The 19,720-nt window shown below is 41.8% G+C and overlaps 1 protein-coding gene across 1 annotated transcript in view; it reads right to left on the reverse strand.

The window, feature by feature from the left end:
* The window catches only part of Itga8 (integrin subunit alpha 8), a 178,005-nt gene that overhangs the window by 80,622 nt on the left and 77,663 nt on the right, over window positions 1-19,720 (reverse strand). Inside the window, exons 14-15 of the mRNA XM_075970501.1 lie at window positions 8,084-8,129; window positions 5,357-5,464 (exon numbers count right to left, since the gene is read on the reverse strand). Coding sequence (XP_075826616.1) covers window positions 5,357-5,464; window positions 8,084-8,129 — 154 coding nt within the window. The remainder of the gene's footprint in view (window positions 1-5,356; window positions 5,465-8,083; window positions 8,130-19,720) is intronic.

Raw genomic sequence — 19,720 nt, forward strand, 5'->3', positions numbered from 1 at the left:
CTGAGTTGAAGACACTCATTGTGCCTTCAGTGTGCACTAATTGCCATCCAAGAACTCATGGGTGATTGTCCCACGACCTGAACACGTCCTGGTCTATGGCCACAGACTGAATGAGAAATCTCTACTTATTTTTGTCTGACTTTATCAAATATTCTCACCTCCCTCCTGAAATAGTCTAACCGCGAGCACTGCAGCCAGGGCCTGTGTGCATTGCTAAGAAAGTACAGACACGAGAGAATAGACGATTGAGTGGCAGTCTTAAAGATTTTACTGATAAAATTCTCGTATGATTGGAGTGTTTCTATGGAATTCAAAGGAAGTAAATACGTTCCACCTCCAATCATGCTTTAATTAGACGTCAGCTTCCTGTGTCAAATGTAACAAAAACGTGTCACAGCTGGGATTCATCTATCTCCATGACCTTAGTCAATGTCTCCCTTCAGGGTAAGTAATTCACCACACACCATTTAGCCAAGCGCTTCCTGAGATGTCTGTGCTATTCCAAGTGTTTACACCACTTCCCCAGAGAAATCACAAACTGCAGCCCACTTCTCCTTCAGTTAGAATTATTCATGGAAGGTGGGTAGGAAATTACATCTTTAAATTTTCTGGCATGGATTTTTTCCCCCATGCCCAGCTCTTCCGTAAGCTCTTGGTATGTGCCGCCATTGTCCACTAACCTATGTTTTATTCACCGTTCCTCAGCATAGACAAAGCTTCGGCAAAATAAGTCCACATTTATGGTGAAATTATCAACATACAAAATTAAAATGAATTTACATACAGTAATTGCTTTATCCAACATGAAGCAATAGAACTTTCACAAAGTAAGTTTCGGCTGTGGAAAAGGATGTTGAGTCTTTGGCAAGAAGGGATTTGGTAAATGATGCCAGCCGAAGTCTTTATCTTCGTTTATAAATTATGTCAGAGTACATTTATATTTCTTTCTTGGTTCTCCCTTTCTGTTACTTCAGTATCGTTAACAATTGGACGACTTTAACTTTTTCATTCAAATTTAACATAACTGCTACAGCCTGCTGAATTATTGAGGGTAGCATTTCAACTTCAACCCACCAGGCTAAAGATGGCTCGAGTTAAAGAATCTTTTCAGCGTGGTAGTTTTTCTATAGTTCTTCTCTAAACTAAAAAGAAAATTTCAAAATTCTACAGTAGTGGATGACAATATCCATTCTAAGTAGAGAAAACTATTTGCTATCTATATCTATAGATATATATTGAGGAACCAGGTCTATTCTCAAGCCAATACATAATTACAAATTGTGTCAGGCAAAACTGTGAAATACAGCTTAACTTGAAATATAATTTTAAGCTATGATTTATGTTCAAATTCAGCAAAGCCCAATAGTCTCGAAATTTATTTATTTATTATGTATACAATATTCTTTCTGCGTGTATGCCTGAAGCCCAGAAGAGGGCACCAGACCTCATTACAGACAGTTGTGTTCCACCATGTGGTTGCTGGGAATTGAACTCAGGACCTTTGGAAGAGCAGGCAATGCTCTTAACCGCTGAGCCATCTCTCCAGCTCCTAGTCTCAAAATTTTTGACTGAAAAAAAAATAAAACAAAGCCAAACAGAAACTACATGGAATCAACTGAGCGCTTTTATTGTGAATATCTAAAGGAAACTCTCGGCAGGCAGGCTGCTATACACAGAAGGCAGGATTACACAGCATGATCCTCACTCTATTTGCTACCCATGAACTGGTGGACAATGACTTCACGGTATAACTCTGCTTGTGGTTCTGTATGATGAGGAATGAGATAAATGTGAAATCTGATTTTTTTTTTTTTTTTTTGAAATCTGATTTTAAATACAAAGCCAGATGGAGGAGATGCTCATGGTCCTGTGCTTGCTGCACGATCCCCGGGACCTGGACTTGGATCTCCGGCATCCAGACGAAACCCCCAGGCCCAACGGCAGTCATCAGGGCTGGGATTGAGGGTGGGAAGAGTACAGAGACAGGGGACTTCGTTGGTCAAGACCCCGTTGGGGATTGAATGACCCTTTCAAATGGCTCTCATATCAGATATTTTGCATATTACATATTTATATTACGATTCACAGCAGTAACAAAATTATAGTTATAAAGTAGCAATAAAAATAATTTTATAATTTGGACCATTGCAACATGAGGATTAAGGGGTCTCAGCGTTAGGAAGGGTGAGGACCACTTCTCTAGGGTTTATGGCCAGCCAGGGTAGCCTAATTGATGAGAGCAAGGTTTAGTGACAGACCCTGTCTCAAAACTAAGATGGAGACTGATTAAGGAAGATACCCAATATCCACCTGTAGCCTCCACACACCTGTGGTCATGCATATGCGCACACATACATATCACATAAGCATTTCACACATGTACAAAATAACAATGTAAGTACAAAGCGAACAATCACTATTTCTAATTATCTATGTATTATTGTCCGCAGAAGTACTTGATGTGTGTTTGTTGGGGAGGACACACACCATGGAGCTTATGTGGAGATCAGAAGACTATTTTGTAGAATCGGTTTTCCTTCCACCTTTGCTCAGGTTCTGGGGATTGAACTCGGGGCCCAAGGCTTGTGTGGCAAGGGCCTTTACTAGTTGAGCCATCTCATTGGCCCAACTATTACCGAGTCAACTCTACTTTAAGGATAAAAAGTATAAGATTTTACATGATATCATTCATATCTGAAAAACCTCTTTTATTCAGATTGGAGAAGTAGTTTTTTATGTTTATAAAATAGAAAAAAACAGTTTTTTCACTAGTAACCAATTTCTTAATATTTATTATGTTGAATTTCACTTCTTTTTTTTCTAACTGAGCAATGCCAATAGCAGCTATTTTATAAAACCAGGCAGCTGACTGAAGAACACAAAAATCCACGTGGGCCGGGCGATGGTGGCGCACGCCTTTAATCCCAGCACTCGGGAGGCAGAGGCAGGCGGATCTCTGTGAGTTCGAGACCAGCCTGGTCTACAGAGCTAGTTCCAGGACAGGCTCCAAAGCCACCGAGAAACCCTGTCTCGAAAAACCAAAAAAAAAAAAATCCACGTGGAAGGAAGTGAGGAATGATTTGTGACTGGAATTTGCAGAAGGGTTTATCTGAAGTGCAAGTTCATGCCAAATCAGGACAGTGTTACAGCAAAGATGCTTTATAAGCACTCTGGATGAACTGCATGAACCATTCTACGTGAGTCAGCTGTTTGCTTCCTGTCTTCTGTCTGGTTGGTTGGGCTTCTGAGGACAGAACCCCGGGCACTCTACCATTGAGAAATACCCTCAACCCCCAACTTTGTCTTTCAATATTCTGAAACACACAAAAACTTTTACATTTGAAAATTAAGTATCAGCCAGGTGATGGTGGCGCACACCTTTAATCCCAGCACTCAGGGAAGCAGAGGCAGGCTAACCTCTGTGAGTTCAAGGCCAGCCTGGTCTACAGAGTAAGTTCCGGGACAGCCAGAAATACACAGAGAAACCCTGTCTCAGAGAAAAAAAATAAGTATCTTCAGAAAAGGATACAATAGAATTAAGCAACAGTTGTATAATTTATCCATAGAACAAATTACATTTTATCTTAGTAACATGACTCCAACAAGGAAATGACTGCCCAAAGGAGAGGGCTTAGCGGAGGGGCTATTCGCAGTTGGTGGCAGCCTGAACGACAGTAACTTTTCCTCAGCAGTGTGAGCCCTGTTGGATTTCCAGGGCCCTAGCGGAAGACACCATTCATGCCCACGCATTTATCAGCAGCACTAATTGGGCTCGGTGGGCTAAATAAATAACTTTAAAAGAAGTACATGGATTGTGAGGGAGGTGTGATGAGGGTCCTGGGGGCACTGGGAACGGAGCGAGCGGTGGATACGATCAAGATACATTCTATACATGTAGGAAAATTTTCAAAGATTAAAAAAAAATGTTTTCTTTTCCTGAGCAAAAGGAATTAGTCCTATATTGTTTTGAAAAAAGATCTCAGCCTCTTTCTTAAATTCATAAAACTAAAACTCTTTAGGAAAAAAAATCATTTATTTCAAAATAAACACATCTATACTAGAATGTTGCCATTGTGCTTGACAGAATGCAGTGTGGAAAGCCATGGTTTTGAAGGTGTGAGCAGAGGGCTCCTTGGAGAATATTAGAGTCTTAACGCTCACAGCCAAATAGCGCTCACAGTTCCTCTAGTGTTCGTTTAATCACACCAGGCAGCGGGGAAATGCTGGCTTCTTTCACGTATTCTCTAGGATCAGGTTTTCATTATACTATTTTATGGTTTAAACCATTTTAAAGTTTGCTCAGGGCATTTCCCAACCACTTTCAAAGGCAGTTAAAGGAGAGGACAGGCCTTCCCACACAGGGAACCCCTCACGACAGGATGTTTCCCAAAGAATTCTTCAGGAACCTAAAACTCTCTACCCATCCCCCATAGCCTGGACTCCCACAGGAACTCCTGTCAAAAGGCCATCAGCGACATGCTAGGATGTGCTGGAAACAGCTTCTCAGGGTCAAGACCAGCTGGTCTTTATTCTGGTATTTTCAAGAACCGAACAGTCACCCTGGAAAATGAGGGTGGCTCTTAAAGACCTTCATTGATTTTCCAGAGGAAGTGTCCTGGTACCATGGTCCAGCACAACATCTTCTGATGTCTGGGGCCCCCACACTAACAGACAAACTGGTGTTTTTTGGGGGGATGTGTTACAACCCAGTTTTATATGGTCATTTCGTGTGACAGGCAAAAGCTGAATACGCCGTGTTTCCTACCGTCCCTTTTATTCTTGCAATATCACAGTCACAAGAACAGGTCAATGTACGAAAATCCCCTTTTTTATAGCATTGACCTTCTGGCTAGTTGTCCATGCCAAGTTACAAAACTGCTATTTTTAGTACATGAAACTAAGTAATCCAGACTAGTTTATTTATTTAAAAAAGAGAGACATGATAGATTTCAAAAGTTGTATCCACAATCTTTGCAAATGTAAGAGTCTTTTGGTATGTTTTTTGGTTTGGTTAACATTTAGTGTGCCGAGAAGTTTGTTTAACTGGGAATTTCCCAACTGTTTTTAGTCTTTTTTTAAATCTTAGACCCGTAGGTTAGAGCACTGGCCTCTGTCTGAGCCCACAGTCAGAGCTCAGCATCGCATCAGCGCTCGTCTGCAAAGACCGGCTCTTTGCTGCTCAGTCTACGCAGTCCGGAGGTCTCAACATCCTCTGGAAGATTTTCCCAGATATGCAGAGTGCAGGACCCCAGGGTTCTACCCCGGACTTTCCTCATACAAATCCGCATTTTTAAATAAATCAGATCCAGGCGACTGGAGCCCATGTTAGAAAGTGTGTAGCACTGGGCTAACTTACCAGGCTACAGGTGTTGGGAATTCTGGAAGCTGGCAGGTTTTATTTTCAAGGTTGATAATCATCGGGTGTAGCAGGAGCCGGGCATCCACTGTTACAACTGGCCTTGCTCTGTAGGGAGAAAGCCGGGACATGAGAAACTCATGGATTGTGGAGGGAATCTTTTCCTCATGAGAGGAACCCTCCTAGAGGTCATTGCCAACATATCCCGCCTTGCACAATGAATTCTGCTCTTGGCATGAACAAGTGGGCACCCCGTTCAAGTTATCCCTCTAAACCACCTGAGAGCGGAGAGCTCTAACAAAGGATGCTGGAGGGCCAGTACAACAAACACATTACATCCATTGACCTAATTTCTTTATGGAGTGGACTCACTATACTGTGATAATACAGTGTGATTATTATATAGCTTCATGATTTTCATGGGACCCTGTGGCCATATTTGAGGAGATATATATTTTATTTAAAGATTTATTTAATTTTATTTATATCTATGTACACTTGCTGGTGACTGTGGATTCCAGAGAGGGCATCAGATGTCCTGGAGCTATGGGTTGTTGTTCCCATGTGGGATATGGGAACCAAACTCGGGTCTTCTGCAAGGACAGCAAACTCTGTTAACCACTAGGTCACTTCTTCAACCCCGAGACATTTCTACTCAGAGTTGAGCCTTTTGAATTTTTTTGGCTCATTGATAATTTTTCAACTTGATTGGTAATTTTCTAGCCAAGCCTTGCAGTTTAAGAACAAATGAAAGTGGGTTTATAGAACAATTCTGTATTTCACTCTGACAAGGGGTTCTCAGTCCTGTCTGCACAATGTAATTACTCGGGGAACTTTCAAACAAACACAACACCCAGACAACATCATGGGTCAATGGAATTAGAACCTCTGGGCTAAAGGTCTGGGTTGGAATTTTAAACACATTCTCAGGTGACTCTAATAGTCATAGTCATATCTGAGGCGGGGAATAGACGTGATTGCCATTAGAGCCACCCTAGAGAAGACAACAAGGAAAGAGAATAAATCATGAAATAGGAAAGTGGTGCAGCTTTTGAAGTTTCTTTATAAGAGACACGAACTGGGAGCCAAAGTTTCCAGAGTTACGTGTACTCCGATGCTATGTTGAGTAGGTTTCTTCTGACAGACAGAGGGTCAGGTCTAGGGGTAAATGTTGTACAAATACTTCAAGCAGTTTCACAATAACAGCATGGGCCACTGGGATATTTTACAAGGCTCTGGATGTTATCTGTATGGTATTATTTTCAAAACTGTATTATCTCCAGTTCTGGGGGTAAGGATTTGATAATGAAATGATATTAGGCATGCAAGAGATTTGCTGTGGCAATCACCTTTGAGAAGAAAGGGGGGTGAGTAGAAGAAGTGTGGCAGGGATGGAGGATGGAGAAGAAGATTCTGGCATGGGCATTGGGGTGTCCTTGGGCAGAGCTCCTGTGACAGGATTGTCTCCAAGGACCGGCGTGCATTTATGTCCTTGTGCCAACAATAGGCTGGGAGTAGCTCACGGAAAATATGAGTTTGGCACAGAGCTGTGGTGGATTTGGAGTATGGCAACAAATCAGGTTCTTGGTGGTGTAAATTTACAGCCTTAGGAAGCCAGGCCTCATACTTCAGAGGTGTGGGGAGTTTCAGCTCGCTGATGCTCTGTATCGTAAGTGAGAAGAGCTGTAACAAAACAGTCCCTGACACATTTGTATTGGGGCTGAGGAAGAAATGTTGGTGTGAGGAAAGCTAACCTTAGGGTCTGTCTGGGAGTTATAACCACCTTAGCATCACGTGGCTGGGACACTTGCACACACAGGTCTGGTGCATGTGCTCACCTATGACTTGGTCTTGAAATCCTGATCTAGTTCCTTGGATTCATTTTAAACATTTTAAGAAAGCTCAACCACCTAACCAGCTACTACTCAGTATAATTTGCATTCAGATTCTCACCGAGTCCTTTAAACAGAAGTAGCTGACAAAGTAAGTATGAATAGTCCACTTTATAGATGCAAACCAGAGGCTTAGAAGGTGATAAGATGGTGATTCTCAACCTGTGGGTCATGACCCCCTGGGTAAACCTCTGTCTCCAAATGATTCATAACGCTAACAAAATGAGTTATGAAGTAGCAACGAAAATAATTTTATGGTTGGGGTCACCATGAAGAATGGTATCAAAGGACCACAGCATTAGGAAGGCTGAGAACCATTGCTATGGTTTTCCCTAGAATTACAGAACAGTCTGGAAGGGTCAGGTTCTGAACCCAAGTCTGTTGCACTAATGCTGCAGAGGGCTTGCTTCTGGGAGGGATGATTCCTGGCATGGTCTAGTCCCACCTTCCTGTCCACACTTGGATGTGAATGTAAATAGCCACTTCTCCCTGCCACAGTTCTGTCCTGCATGATCCCCAAAGTACAGACAGCCCAAGTTCAGGTCCATCTAAAACATGGGCTGTTTTCTCATTCCAAGAGTTTAATAGTTGATTCCATGGCAGTTACATTAATAGGAGCTAGAGGTTTGCTTATAAAGCCTGAAAATAAAACTATGCATAAATGAGAGAAAGGTGGAAAACAGAGGGAAAAATACACCCAGAATTTTTAAAAGACATAGAAACATTCTTCAGGATAAACAGGGGAATGGGTCTTTGGAGTCTTTAAGGCAAAACTACCAAAATAGGAAAATGCATTTAAAAGCAGAAGAATATTTGCATACCAGCAACCACATACCTGTAGACAGCCACTTTCCCCTTTCCAAATGCTCCTACAAGTAAATCTTAAAAGAAAGAGAAAATCAAAATACATGCATAATTTTTTAAAAGTAATTGGGCATTCCTAATCTGAAAACCCCAGATCAGAAGTGTCCTCCCAACCTGAAACTTTTTGGGCATCAACATGATGCAATAAGTGGAAAATTCCACACCAGGAAACCTTGTTTGATGCACAAAATTATTAAAGAAATTTTATAAAATTACCACCATACATATAAAGTATGTAAAAAATGTAAACACATTTTGTGTTTGTGTTTGGGTCCCATCTCGAAGATCTCTCAGTGTGCACATGCAAAGATTTCACAACCGGAAAAGAAAACAAGCAGAACGTAAAGACTTCTGTTCCGAGGCTTTTCTAGCCAGGGCGGCTCAGCCTTGTCTGCGCTAAGCTCGAAATCTGAAGCGGTGCATGGACTGTCCTTGGTGCCGGCTACAGTGAGAACCATGAAAGCAGAGGAAGAATTCCCACTCAGTTAAGACGGTTTGGAAGAGTGTGGGGCTTCAGATGACAAACTGGCACCTGAATGAGTGGCTTCCAAATACCTTCCGTCTCAGATGTGCTTGCGAACTCACCATGGCGTCATTTCCCCATATGTCAAGGCAGACGACCCAAGAGAAGGCAAAGGGAAAAGTACACACTGAGTGCTGACTATAAGCCTGACTCGCTGTATGTGCTGTCTGATTTCTCCCTTTCCAAGGACAACCCTAGGAAGCAAGGATCATTGCTGCCAAGTAGCACATTCTGGGTGTCATTCTGAGACCAAAACCTCAGGAAAACCTTTTCTGTTTTTTAAATATAGCCTCTGGAATAAGAGACTCAGGATTTGACTCTGAGGCACTGAACATGCTATTGTTTGAGAAAGTCAAACACAAGCCATCTGACAAGAACTCTGGAATTAAAGAAACCACTGGAAACGGGGCTGCAGCTTAGCCAGCTTCTGCCCTAATCACTGACACAGGATATCTAGGTTCCTAAGTCTTCCAGATTTAAAAATCATCTCAATGATTTATATTACAATTTCAGCCTCTCCGACTATTAATGCATTTTTTTTACTGTTACCAGAACATGAAATCCTCTTTGTGGTACTCACAGGCTCTACCTCACCTGAGATGGGTACAACCTGGGCAGCCTCACTTGCATCTGCATCTGTTACCATGGCAGCAGATGAACAGTTCTGTCACACAAACCCATTCAAGAGGGATAGCGGGCTTTGTTCTTGGCACTAAGTACAGTAAAATATTCATCTATGAATATTGGACCGTCTACTAAGGAAAGATGAATTTTGAAATTTTATTTGAAAGGTTTCAATGGCTAAGATTCCTTACTCCACAAGCATGAGGACCTGAATGAATGCTTGAATCCTCAGCATCCATGTAAGACATCAGCCATTACTCTACATACCTGTAACCCCAGCACTGGGGGAACAGAGACAGGTGGATCCCAACAGCTCAGTGACCTGCCAGCTTAGCAGAAACTATGAACTGTGAGAAGGCCATTAGTTGGGCAGCACCAGGGGAAGGACATCCAGTGTCCTTCTCTGGCCTTCTCATGGTCATGTATGAGCGTGACCACCCATACACTCACATGCACCACACACATCCACATGGACATATCATTATGACACACACAAACACACACACACACACACACACACACACACACACACGACAGAGAGATGAGGGATAATTAATGTGATAAAAAGGGAAAGAACATGAGATGACACACCCTTACAGGGCAGGAAGCTGTGAGTTAGCATAACGACTTCCTCCCATAGTATGTGTTAAAATAAATGAGAAAGGAAATAAATTTTTGCTTTCGTGGCCTTAGGCACAGAGCCACCACACAATCAAGGCCCACAGCTTCCTGCTAAATAAGAGTAAGTGCAACTACTATTGTCTTCTAAGGATGTGCAACATGAAGAACTGCGCCCCTTACACAGGCAGGTTGTTGGAAACCAGAATGGAGTTCTGCTGTGATTTCGCATGTGCCCTTGGCTATACTGGACAAAGTGTACACACATTCCCCCAAGTCTAGAGAGTGACATGGAGGTTCGGTCACAGTTAGATTGTCATCAGAGCTAAGAAACCCAGAGACAAGCTCCTAGCAGTGACAAGGAAGAGGATCGTCCCTTTAGGCACTGTAAGTGCTCTGCTTCAGGAAGTGAATTTTTTAACTCTGGAAAAAGAAAACTAATGGACAAAATAGGCCCCAATTTTCTTCTTAAGGATATAGCCACAGTTGTTCGGAAGCCAAGGAAACAGTTATTTACCACAAAAGCATGCTTGTCTTTTGAGACCCCACCTTGGTATCATGCCTGCTGGCAAAGGCCAGAGGTGTTCATGCTCAGGATTTCCAGTTGGGCAGACTTTTCTAAGGGAGGAGGAGGATTTGCTGATTTCATTTCTAACTAATCTGTCTTTCTAAAGGATGGGACTGATTTTGATAAACAGCATGTAGGTTCTCCCTTTTTCTCTCTGTTTCTCTCTCTGTATTACATCTATGTTTGCATCCACCTACCTATCTACATATCCTTTATGTGCACAGAAATATGTGTTTGTGTGTGTATACATATATATATATATTTGCATGCACAAATATGTATGCACATCCAGAAACAATACTTTTTAAGCACTCCTACACAGTCCTGATTAGTGTGAGTCCGTTTTACCTTTCCATCACGTTATTCTTAGGAGTCTAACTCTTATCATCAAGCTTGATTGCAAGCACCCTTCCCCACTGAACCATCTCACTGGCCCCTTTGTCTAGGCATTGAAACGATAATCTGGAGAGAAAGTAATTTTGCTACTGATCTGTAGATCCGTAACCGTATAAACTTTCTCCTCATTCCCTCACTTCTAGACAACAGGTCTTATACTATGAGCTCGTGCTTACTTTCTCCCATTGGTAAATGTCTCAAAGGCAAGTCTGAAAACAAGCGGGGGGAAAATGTCGCCCTTCTCCATATATGCACATTAGCTGTTTTCGTTTTGTTTTGTTTTTCTGGAAGAAATAGCTGGCAACTGAAATCAGTTCTTTCCACTCAATCAGAAAATGTTCTCCAAATGCTTCAAGGCTTTGTCACGGCTTCTCTGGCCTTAGGAGCTGGGTTTATTTTCCTCTGGATGGAGGACAGAGGACTTTAAAGAAACAAAAGGGGGACTTAGCAGAAATGCAGGATCAGTTGTCAAGAACCAAAATAACCCTAAAATGTGAAGTCATCAGAGCTATGCTGTGCCTATCTTTGTAGTCTCCCCAAAATATTCTTTTAAAATAAGGAGGAAGGGAAGCACTCCACTTTCCGAAGGGCTGCTTGGACTGCAGGCTTTCTTCACACACAAGGAAGGGGAGCCTGTGCTGGAGGTTTGGGGCAGGTGGGGAGTATGCAGCGAGGAGGAGGGGAGACTTCTCAGAAGAAGGGCCACACAGGAGGGACAAAGAGAGGTGACAGTGTTGTGCTAAACTTTTATCAAGGGTCATTTCCTTGGTAAGTCTCTGTCATCCATACACCTATACTCTGAAGATCAGGCAGTCTTTCTGACCAGTAATCTCCATTCTGGAACCTTCTCCTTGTCCCATCATCCTGAGGAATACACACATCTGAAGTCAGCTACAACAAAGGTCATCAGACAGTTCTTTTTTTTTATTTTGGAACTCAAAAAAATTTACTAGGGCCTGGGAGTTTGTTAAGTGGACAAAGTGTTTGCGTTGTGTGAGCAAGAGAATCCAAGTTCAGACGCTGGGAAGGTTGTTTCTGAGGGTTGTTGATCAGGTAGGATAGCTGGACATCTGTACTCCAGGGCCAGTGAGAGACTCTATTGTAAAACTAAGGTGGAGAGTGACAGAAGAAACACCTATCTCTGGCTGCCAGGTGTGTGTGTGTGTGTGTGTGTGTGTGTGTGTATGTGTGTGTGTGTGTCTGTGTGTGTGTGTATGTGTGTGTGTGTATGTGTGTGTGTGTGTGTGTACTCTGTGTGCAGGAACTCACACACAGGACTTCTTAATTTAGTATACTTTGGGACAATGAAGGGTCCATAAGAACATCCAAAGAAATCTGAAAAGAGGGAGTCCAGTGGGTAAGAGCATGGACCTGCTTCATAACCCAGCACCCACATCCAAAGCCAGTCATGACTGTCTTTTCCATTACCTCCAGCATTTGGGGGCAAAATAAGCACCTAGACTAGCTGAAATGGCAAGCTTCTGGTTTAGTGGGATACCCTGTCCCAAAGTAATAAGACAGAGAGCAGTGACAGGATTCTTGATGTCCCACACCGGGCTTGAGTGGGCACACACATCCTCTATACAATAAATAAAAAAATGAATCCCCAAATATAACATATATGGAAAGATAGTAGTTGTAGAAAAAGGTTAACACAGCTGAAGAAGGGGCACCTTAAATATTGAGAAAGTGAAGAAATCATGCAGGCATTCCCAAATTATAATTTTAGCAAATACGCCCAAACATGTTTGAAAGAACGGAATAAGCAGGAAACTATTGCTACCATGTTGTCACCTGATCAAAGGTTAGCATTTTTTTAAGTTTACCAGAGTGTGTGTCACCTAGTAAAAGCTAAATGTTAGTGGTAATTGTTTATACCTAATCTGTAGCAAACACATACAGATGGACAAAACCATGAACACATTCATAAAAAAATTACAAGGGGAGAATTCATATAAAACATTTATTGCCAACAAACACACAGGAAGATATTTAACTTCCCTAGTCACAAAAGTATTGCAAATGAAGGCAACAAAGAGATACTATTTTTAGCTTTTTAAATCAGAAGGATGAAAGATTGGCATTGGGGAGGTAGTGGAGGGCTATGAGTTCATATGCCTGGTTTATGAGAGGGTAAATGATGGAATTTTTTTGCAAGGCAGTTTTTTGTTATTGCTGTCCTTTGTTTTTGAGATAGGTTCTCACACAGCCCAAGCTAGCCTTGAACTTGACACACAGCCAAGGATGACCTTGAATTCCAGATCTCACCTCCAACTCCCAAGTGCTGGGATGAGAGGTGTGTATCACCATGCCCAGTTAATGTCACACAGCCCAGAGTTGCATTGTCTGTCTGGCTAAGAGACTCCAGAGCAGTTTGCAAGTGTGGGAAATCACAACACATAGGTGTATATAGATGGTTATATGTGTAGAGAATTTCTCATTTACATTCTAAAACCTTTGAAGCCCTGCTTTATTTTGTTTTAATGTACATTTCTGCTTTGCCATGGGTCTCCTGGATGGAGTCACAGACAGTTGTGAGCGGCCATGTGTGTGCTAGAAATTGAACCCAGGTCCTCTGGAAGTGCAGTCAGTGTTCTTGACCACTGAGCCATCTCTCCAGCCCCCTGAAGCCCTGTTTTAAAGCAGTGTTGTCAAGTGGAAGTTTGCTGGATGAAAGGTGAAGAATTAAAAGTTCCAAATCCTGCTTCACTTTACTACTGACTGCTGCATGACCTAGGACAAGTCTCCATTCCCTAACACATCTCTAATGGAGCCTTTGAGGCTCCTAAAATGAGAAGGCAAAGTGCATAGTAAAATTTGTTGGGCTTAGATGAATGTTATTCTAGGTTCTCATGTCTAATCCAAGCCTTTCCTACTTTGTATTGCTGTCTTTCTCATGCAGAGGTGTGTGTGTGTGTGTGTGTGTGTGTGTGTGCGTGTATGAGAGAGAGGGAAAAAGAGAAAGAAAGAGAGTGTGTGAATGTTTGTGTGTATGTGTGTGTTTTCTTAGCTTTCCAATCTGTACATGGACATTGGTCAACTTCTGTGACTCAACCTATTGACTCTTATCCATATTTTGGGACTGTTGTTTCCCCTACATCATAGAGTCTCTTCCAGACCCTGCTCACCACTTTCCCAGGGTCCATTTCTGCCAGGCCTCTTCCTAAAGAATGCAAATAACACCAAAGCAGTTAAGTAAAATCTGGGGACCCATCATGATCTGTTCCTCTACACAGTGAGAACACTAAGAGAGATCCCAGCACTGGACACCTGTTACAGAATGCTAAGGTTAAAGATGGGAGTGTGTAAGTCTAGAAACAGAGAAACTGGTGGTTGTGGAGCAGAAAAACAGATCATGTTTGTGGGAAGCCAACGTTAGAGTCTCCTTAAGTTTGGCAAGTGTGTTAATCTAAAAATAGACAGAGGCTGCTTTTCTTGCTATTTTATCACAACATGCGAAATATTACTGAGAGGAAGGTTATGAGTTGAGGAAGAAATGTTTGAGGAAAAAACGCATGATTTTATCCCAGAAAACAATAATGCTAACAATCTGTCTGAAATGCTTCCAAATGAACTCTGAAGAAAAACATTTATGAGCTTGAACGTGGTATTAGGTTGCGGCATTGTAATTTACCAAGGGTTTATTTTCCCTTTAAAAAAAATCCCACAAAAAATCAGAGCAGAATATCAAACAAAGAGTGTGCCTTATGAAAATAGTTTTCTACATGCTATTAACATCCTGTGGTTGCAAGAACCACTCATCCCCCACTTTCTGCTCTCATTGTCACCCGACAAATCATCACACTATGTCCTTGTCACGGGTCACACTGATGCACAGTGTGTGCACGCGCTGTGTCCAGGCAGCTGCCGAAAGTCCTGGAGAAAAGTTTGCTTCTACAGGACTAGGGTCCTTTTTCAGCCTATAGGAAATGAGTTTTCAGTCCCCAGAAAAGTCGCAAGCTTCCAAGACACCCCTATTCAGCCTGAGGGAAAGCTCCTATGATTAGAACATTATGGTGTTTTATGTGCTTTCTAAGTATCACAAACTGAAGTGTATACTTTTAGAAAAGACATGAAAGAAAGATTGACATGTTGGGGAAGGAGAAGGGGTTCAGAAGGAGTTGGGGATAGGAAGGGGTAATGGGGGAGATTGAAATACAGTATATACATATCTACAAGTATTTTTAATTAAAAATCATAAAATAAAAAGATCTCATAATGTCAAAATTCTCACTTCCTTAGGAAGCACCTTGGAGTGTGTCTATATTAGTGAGTGGGTAGTTAATTTAAAGTGCTATCCCGTGGCAGGCTCTAGTCCCATATGCCTGGTGTTATAAGAGGAAACAAGCAATATACATAGTAGACCATGAACGTATCTGGGCAACTCTATGCTCAACACAAACCAAGGCAAGGGCTGTGGAAGGAATCAACTCCACTACTATCTTGCTTTTGGATTTCTTGTCCATAAGATTGGGAGGAAACAAATGGGGTTTTGTTACTTTTTGTACTTTTCCTTGGCCCAACCCATCTGTGGTTTGTAAAATTACAAATTCCAGACTGAAGAGGAGTAGAGGAGACAGGCACGACATTTATACCATCGGCTCCATGCCCCGGGCACCTCATTCTTCTGCATCAGCTACAAGTCATGGTGTGCTGACCTCCCAGGCCCATCAGTGGGCAGGACATAGGTCCCTCTAGTCTCTGGACATGCAGAGGCCAGTGTACAACTCACCAAACTGAGGCCAAGGCTGATAGAGTACTAAGTGGTACAGTGCTTACTTAGCACGAATACACCCCTTGCTTCCATCCCCAACATGAGAAAAGCAAAACAGAGATAGTGAGCCACATAGGCCAGGACCTGTAGCATCAAAGTTTCTAGGTGTCACTTGGCTTTCCTAATCGTTCCTAAATCGATGACAATGACACTATTCGGTCCTTCTTTAGCGCATGCTTGGGGGATGTAAAACATGGCATTTCTGTGGCTTTCATGGCTGGAAAGGAAAACAAGCAGAAGAGAGACTCTGAGCATCTTCAGATGAGGCCTGCCTGCCTCACCATGCCTTCCAAGGCTTGGCCACATCCTGGTCTTTCCCTTGTTCCTTCACATGGCTTAAGACTAATGGCTTTTAGACAAAGATCCCTAACATCACAGGGATATCGACAAATTATACAGGATGAATAGCATATGGAAAAATGTCTCATTAACAATGCAAACAGAAAGGGTTCAAGAGGACTTTACTGATTATTTTTTAAATGGACCATTTCGGGGATAGGGATTAGCTCAGCAACGTGCTTGCCACACAAAGATGAGGACCCGATACCCAGCACCAGTGTAAAAGTCCAAGGTAGTGATGTGTACCACCTAGCCCAACTGAATCAGTAAGTCTCAAAAAATAAGTGAGAATGAACAAGACATCAGCATCAAACTCTGGTCTTTACATATGTATATGCATGAGCGTGTATGTGCGCACGCGCACACACATACGGATCCTCTTATAGGAAACTTTAGACTTTAACTATTTGAGTCATCATCTTAGGACACAGGACTGAAGCTGAAGCGGAGAGCTCAGACCTCAGCCTTGAAGCCGAACACCATCCTGCCACCTCCACGGGAAGCATTGAGAAATGGGGATAATTAACTGAGCAGTCAGGATAATTCTAGAGTTTTCAGATTGCCTCCAGAACAAGCTTGAATGGTGAGGGTTAGTCTGGTTAACTTTTTCTATGGTTAGATAAGCAGAGGTTCACACATGCCAAGGCAGTAAATCTGGTCCATGCTGATGAAGAAGGGAGAACATGGACTCCTGGCTTCAGCTGTGGTACTCTTTACATTACCTGGTATGATGGATAATCTCGATCTTGAGCTTGGTCAGAGAGAAAAGTAGCTAGCTAATTAGTAAAGCATACTTGTGTGTGTTTATGAGGTCATTTCCAGAGATGACTGACTCTGGGGTTTTGATCCTATCAATACTCGATCCATTGAAGGATTACAATTTTGATCAGAAATTGAAAAGAAGTGATACCGTGAGAGGTATCCTTGGAGGAAGCAGATTCCCGGGGCTTTAGATCTGAGGAATCCCAAGTAGCATTCTTGGACACTGACCTGTCACCGCACTGCTCTGCTTTCTGCCCACTCCGGTAGAGACTGCTTTTCCATCTCTCTCACCGTATGGACCAAGACCAAGAGAGTCAAACAATTATATCCTACTCTAAGTTATTTTGTATTTTGTCATCGATGTTAAAAATCTAACCTAGCCCTGAAGCATCTTGAGCAGGTAATGAGTCTGTCTGATAGAAAGCCAGGAATAAAGGCCAAAGCTGCCAAGAACAAACTGGCACATTAAGTGGAATCCCCAGGAGAGAAGTACTGAAGCTCATTCTCTTTATCTCTACTTAGAACCCCAAGCTCATTCTACACAGAGATAAAATAACTCGCTAAGTTTCAGTAGAGTTAGAAGCCAGTGGTGAGTTAAAGAGAGAAAGGGACAGTGGTTCATAGGCAAAGACATGTGCCTGTGAGGTGGTTAGCATATTGATTTGTGTATTTATATCATTCATTCAGGCAACCATAGACTTATTCAGTTAATTTTCACCTGGTGTTTTTTTTTGTATCAGCCAATGGTTTGAGCACCAAGACTCCGAAGTAACCAAAACCATATGGTTTCAAGAAGGACATTTATCAAATAATCACACACTTATGTAGTTTCCATCTGTGATGTGTGTTTCTAGGAGGTTTCAACAGTCAGGGAAGGCTTCGTGAAGAAGTGACATGTGACCTGAGTTTCTACGTGGAAAGAGAAAATACGGGCAATTTTCTGGCCAGGGTGTGCCAAGACTTTGAAACAGAAGGGCTGGAAAGAAAGAAAGAAAGAAAGAAAGAAAGAAAGAAAGAAAGAAAGAAAGAAAGAAAAAGAAAGACACTAAAATAGTATTCATTTTCATATTAAAAATTTAAATCACTTATAGAAAGAATGGACAATAAGAGGGAAGAATTAAAGAGAGATCCTAAAAACTGCTCTGTTCAGGTTTATTCTAGTTCTTCCACATGCCACTCTGGCCCCTAACAGGCTTCAAATAAGTTGTGGCAAGGAATCAGGATTTTACCAGTTATGTCTTTACAAGCAAGAGCAAGTGTAAGTAATATCGCATTTTACTCAGTGATACCATGGCGTTCAGAAAGAAGCCAGTATACACTATGGATATTTAGAAGGAAATTAGTTCAGATTTAGACTGAGAGATGACACCTTGCGCACAAATGCAGTAGCCATACAGTCAGACTCCTTTTATCTGGGGTGGGAAATGCCACAGTTTTGCTACTTTCAAGTTGGATATAATTTAAATATATTATAGAATAGACTTTGGAGTGAATTGTTTACCAAGTACTTATGGAAGTTTTAGCTTAGACCCAGAGTCAGATGTGAAGAAGTTACAGATCATTTAAAGACTAGTGATATCGCTTTGGATGGTGGGCACATTATTTCAACATGGCCTCCTCCTCAGGGGCAAACCAGGACAGCACCCTATTTCAACATGGCCCCCTCCTCAGGGGCAAACCGGGAAGGCACACTATTTCAACATGGCCCCCTCCTCAGGGGCAAACCAGAGACACTGTTGGGAAAGGTGACCACAGCTCCTGTTCCTTGGGAGCCATGCCCCTTGATTTTTGAGAATGGCTAAGGTGTCCTGTCAGTATATCCCAGGAATCATCCTACCTCTGCCTACTCAGAGCTGGAATTGTGTGCCTACCACTGTGCAGGTACCATACTGTACCACTATGCCTGTTTGGTTGGTTGGTTTTATTTTTGTTTTTCACATGGGATCTGGGATCAAACTCAGGTACTCACACTTGCAGGGCAAAAATCTTTTAAAGTGAGTCATTACCCCAACTTTGATATATGCATGCCGTAATAAGAATAAAACTGTGATATCTGTTAAGGGTTATGCACATTGGTTCCTATACTGTCTTCTGAAGGATGGAGAGTCTTGTCAATATATCACAAAAAGTAGGGAGTTAAAATATTTATAAGTGTCTGGACTGGAGAAGAATGCTATGCTGGGTTCATCTCAGCTGTGCCTCAGGCAATTGTAAAACTCTCATCACCTGAGCATAACTGAAAGTCAGAATCAGTCACTGTAGATAACTTTACAATGCGGAAATAGGCACATGTTATAAATACGGGCTTTTCTTTTGCCCCCGATAGCAGTAGCTAAACATTTGCGAACACACTTGCAAATGTAAGAGCATATTTGAAGGTTGAAGAGGTAGAAAGTAGATAAATAAACATCTTACTCTGTTTATGCAAAGACTGCGGTTATTTTCAAGTATTAAACACACTATACCTCTCATTACATTCCGAAGGCAGTATCAATTATTTAACATATTCTTCACAGCTTTTACATATCTATCTTATCTTAACTTCCCTTTTCTCTATTTCTGTTCCTATCAGACTGGGCAAAATTGCTTTAAAAGTAAAAAGAAGATAGTTTTCCCTTTTGTTTTTATTGAGTTTCTTTCTTACACACAAGAGGGTGTGTATCTAAGTTATTTTCTCATGCACTAATAGTGACAAATTAGACAGTGTTTTATGTAAAACAGAAACCATTAATATTCACTATTTATGCCAAGTTCCTTTTTAAAAAATATCTGTGCCTTTTAGACCTAGAAATGCGTGAGTCTTTCATCCTCACTCAAGCACTCCTCAAACAATTAATTCACAGTCCTCTGTTCTCTGATACAATGAAGGCTTCTTGAAAGTAAGAAATGATTTTTTTCAGATGATGTTCATAACATATTGAAGACATATGACCCTCTGCTGGAGTCTCATCTGTGTCCTCTTCCATTCACTGTTCCAATCTGTCTACACCAGGAAGTCATCTTT

This window comes from Microtus pennsylvanicus, chromosome 4, assembly GCF_037038515.1.
Source record: "Microtus pennsylvanicus isolate mMicPen1 chromosome 4, mMicPen1.hap1, whole genome shotgun sequence".
In the NCBI taxonomy this organism is placed as follows: domain Eukaryota; kingdom Metazoa; phylum Chordata; class Mammalia; order Rodentia; family Cricetidae; genus Microtus; species Microtus pennsylvanicus.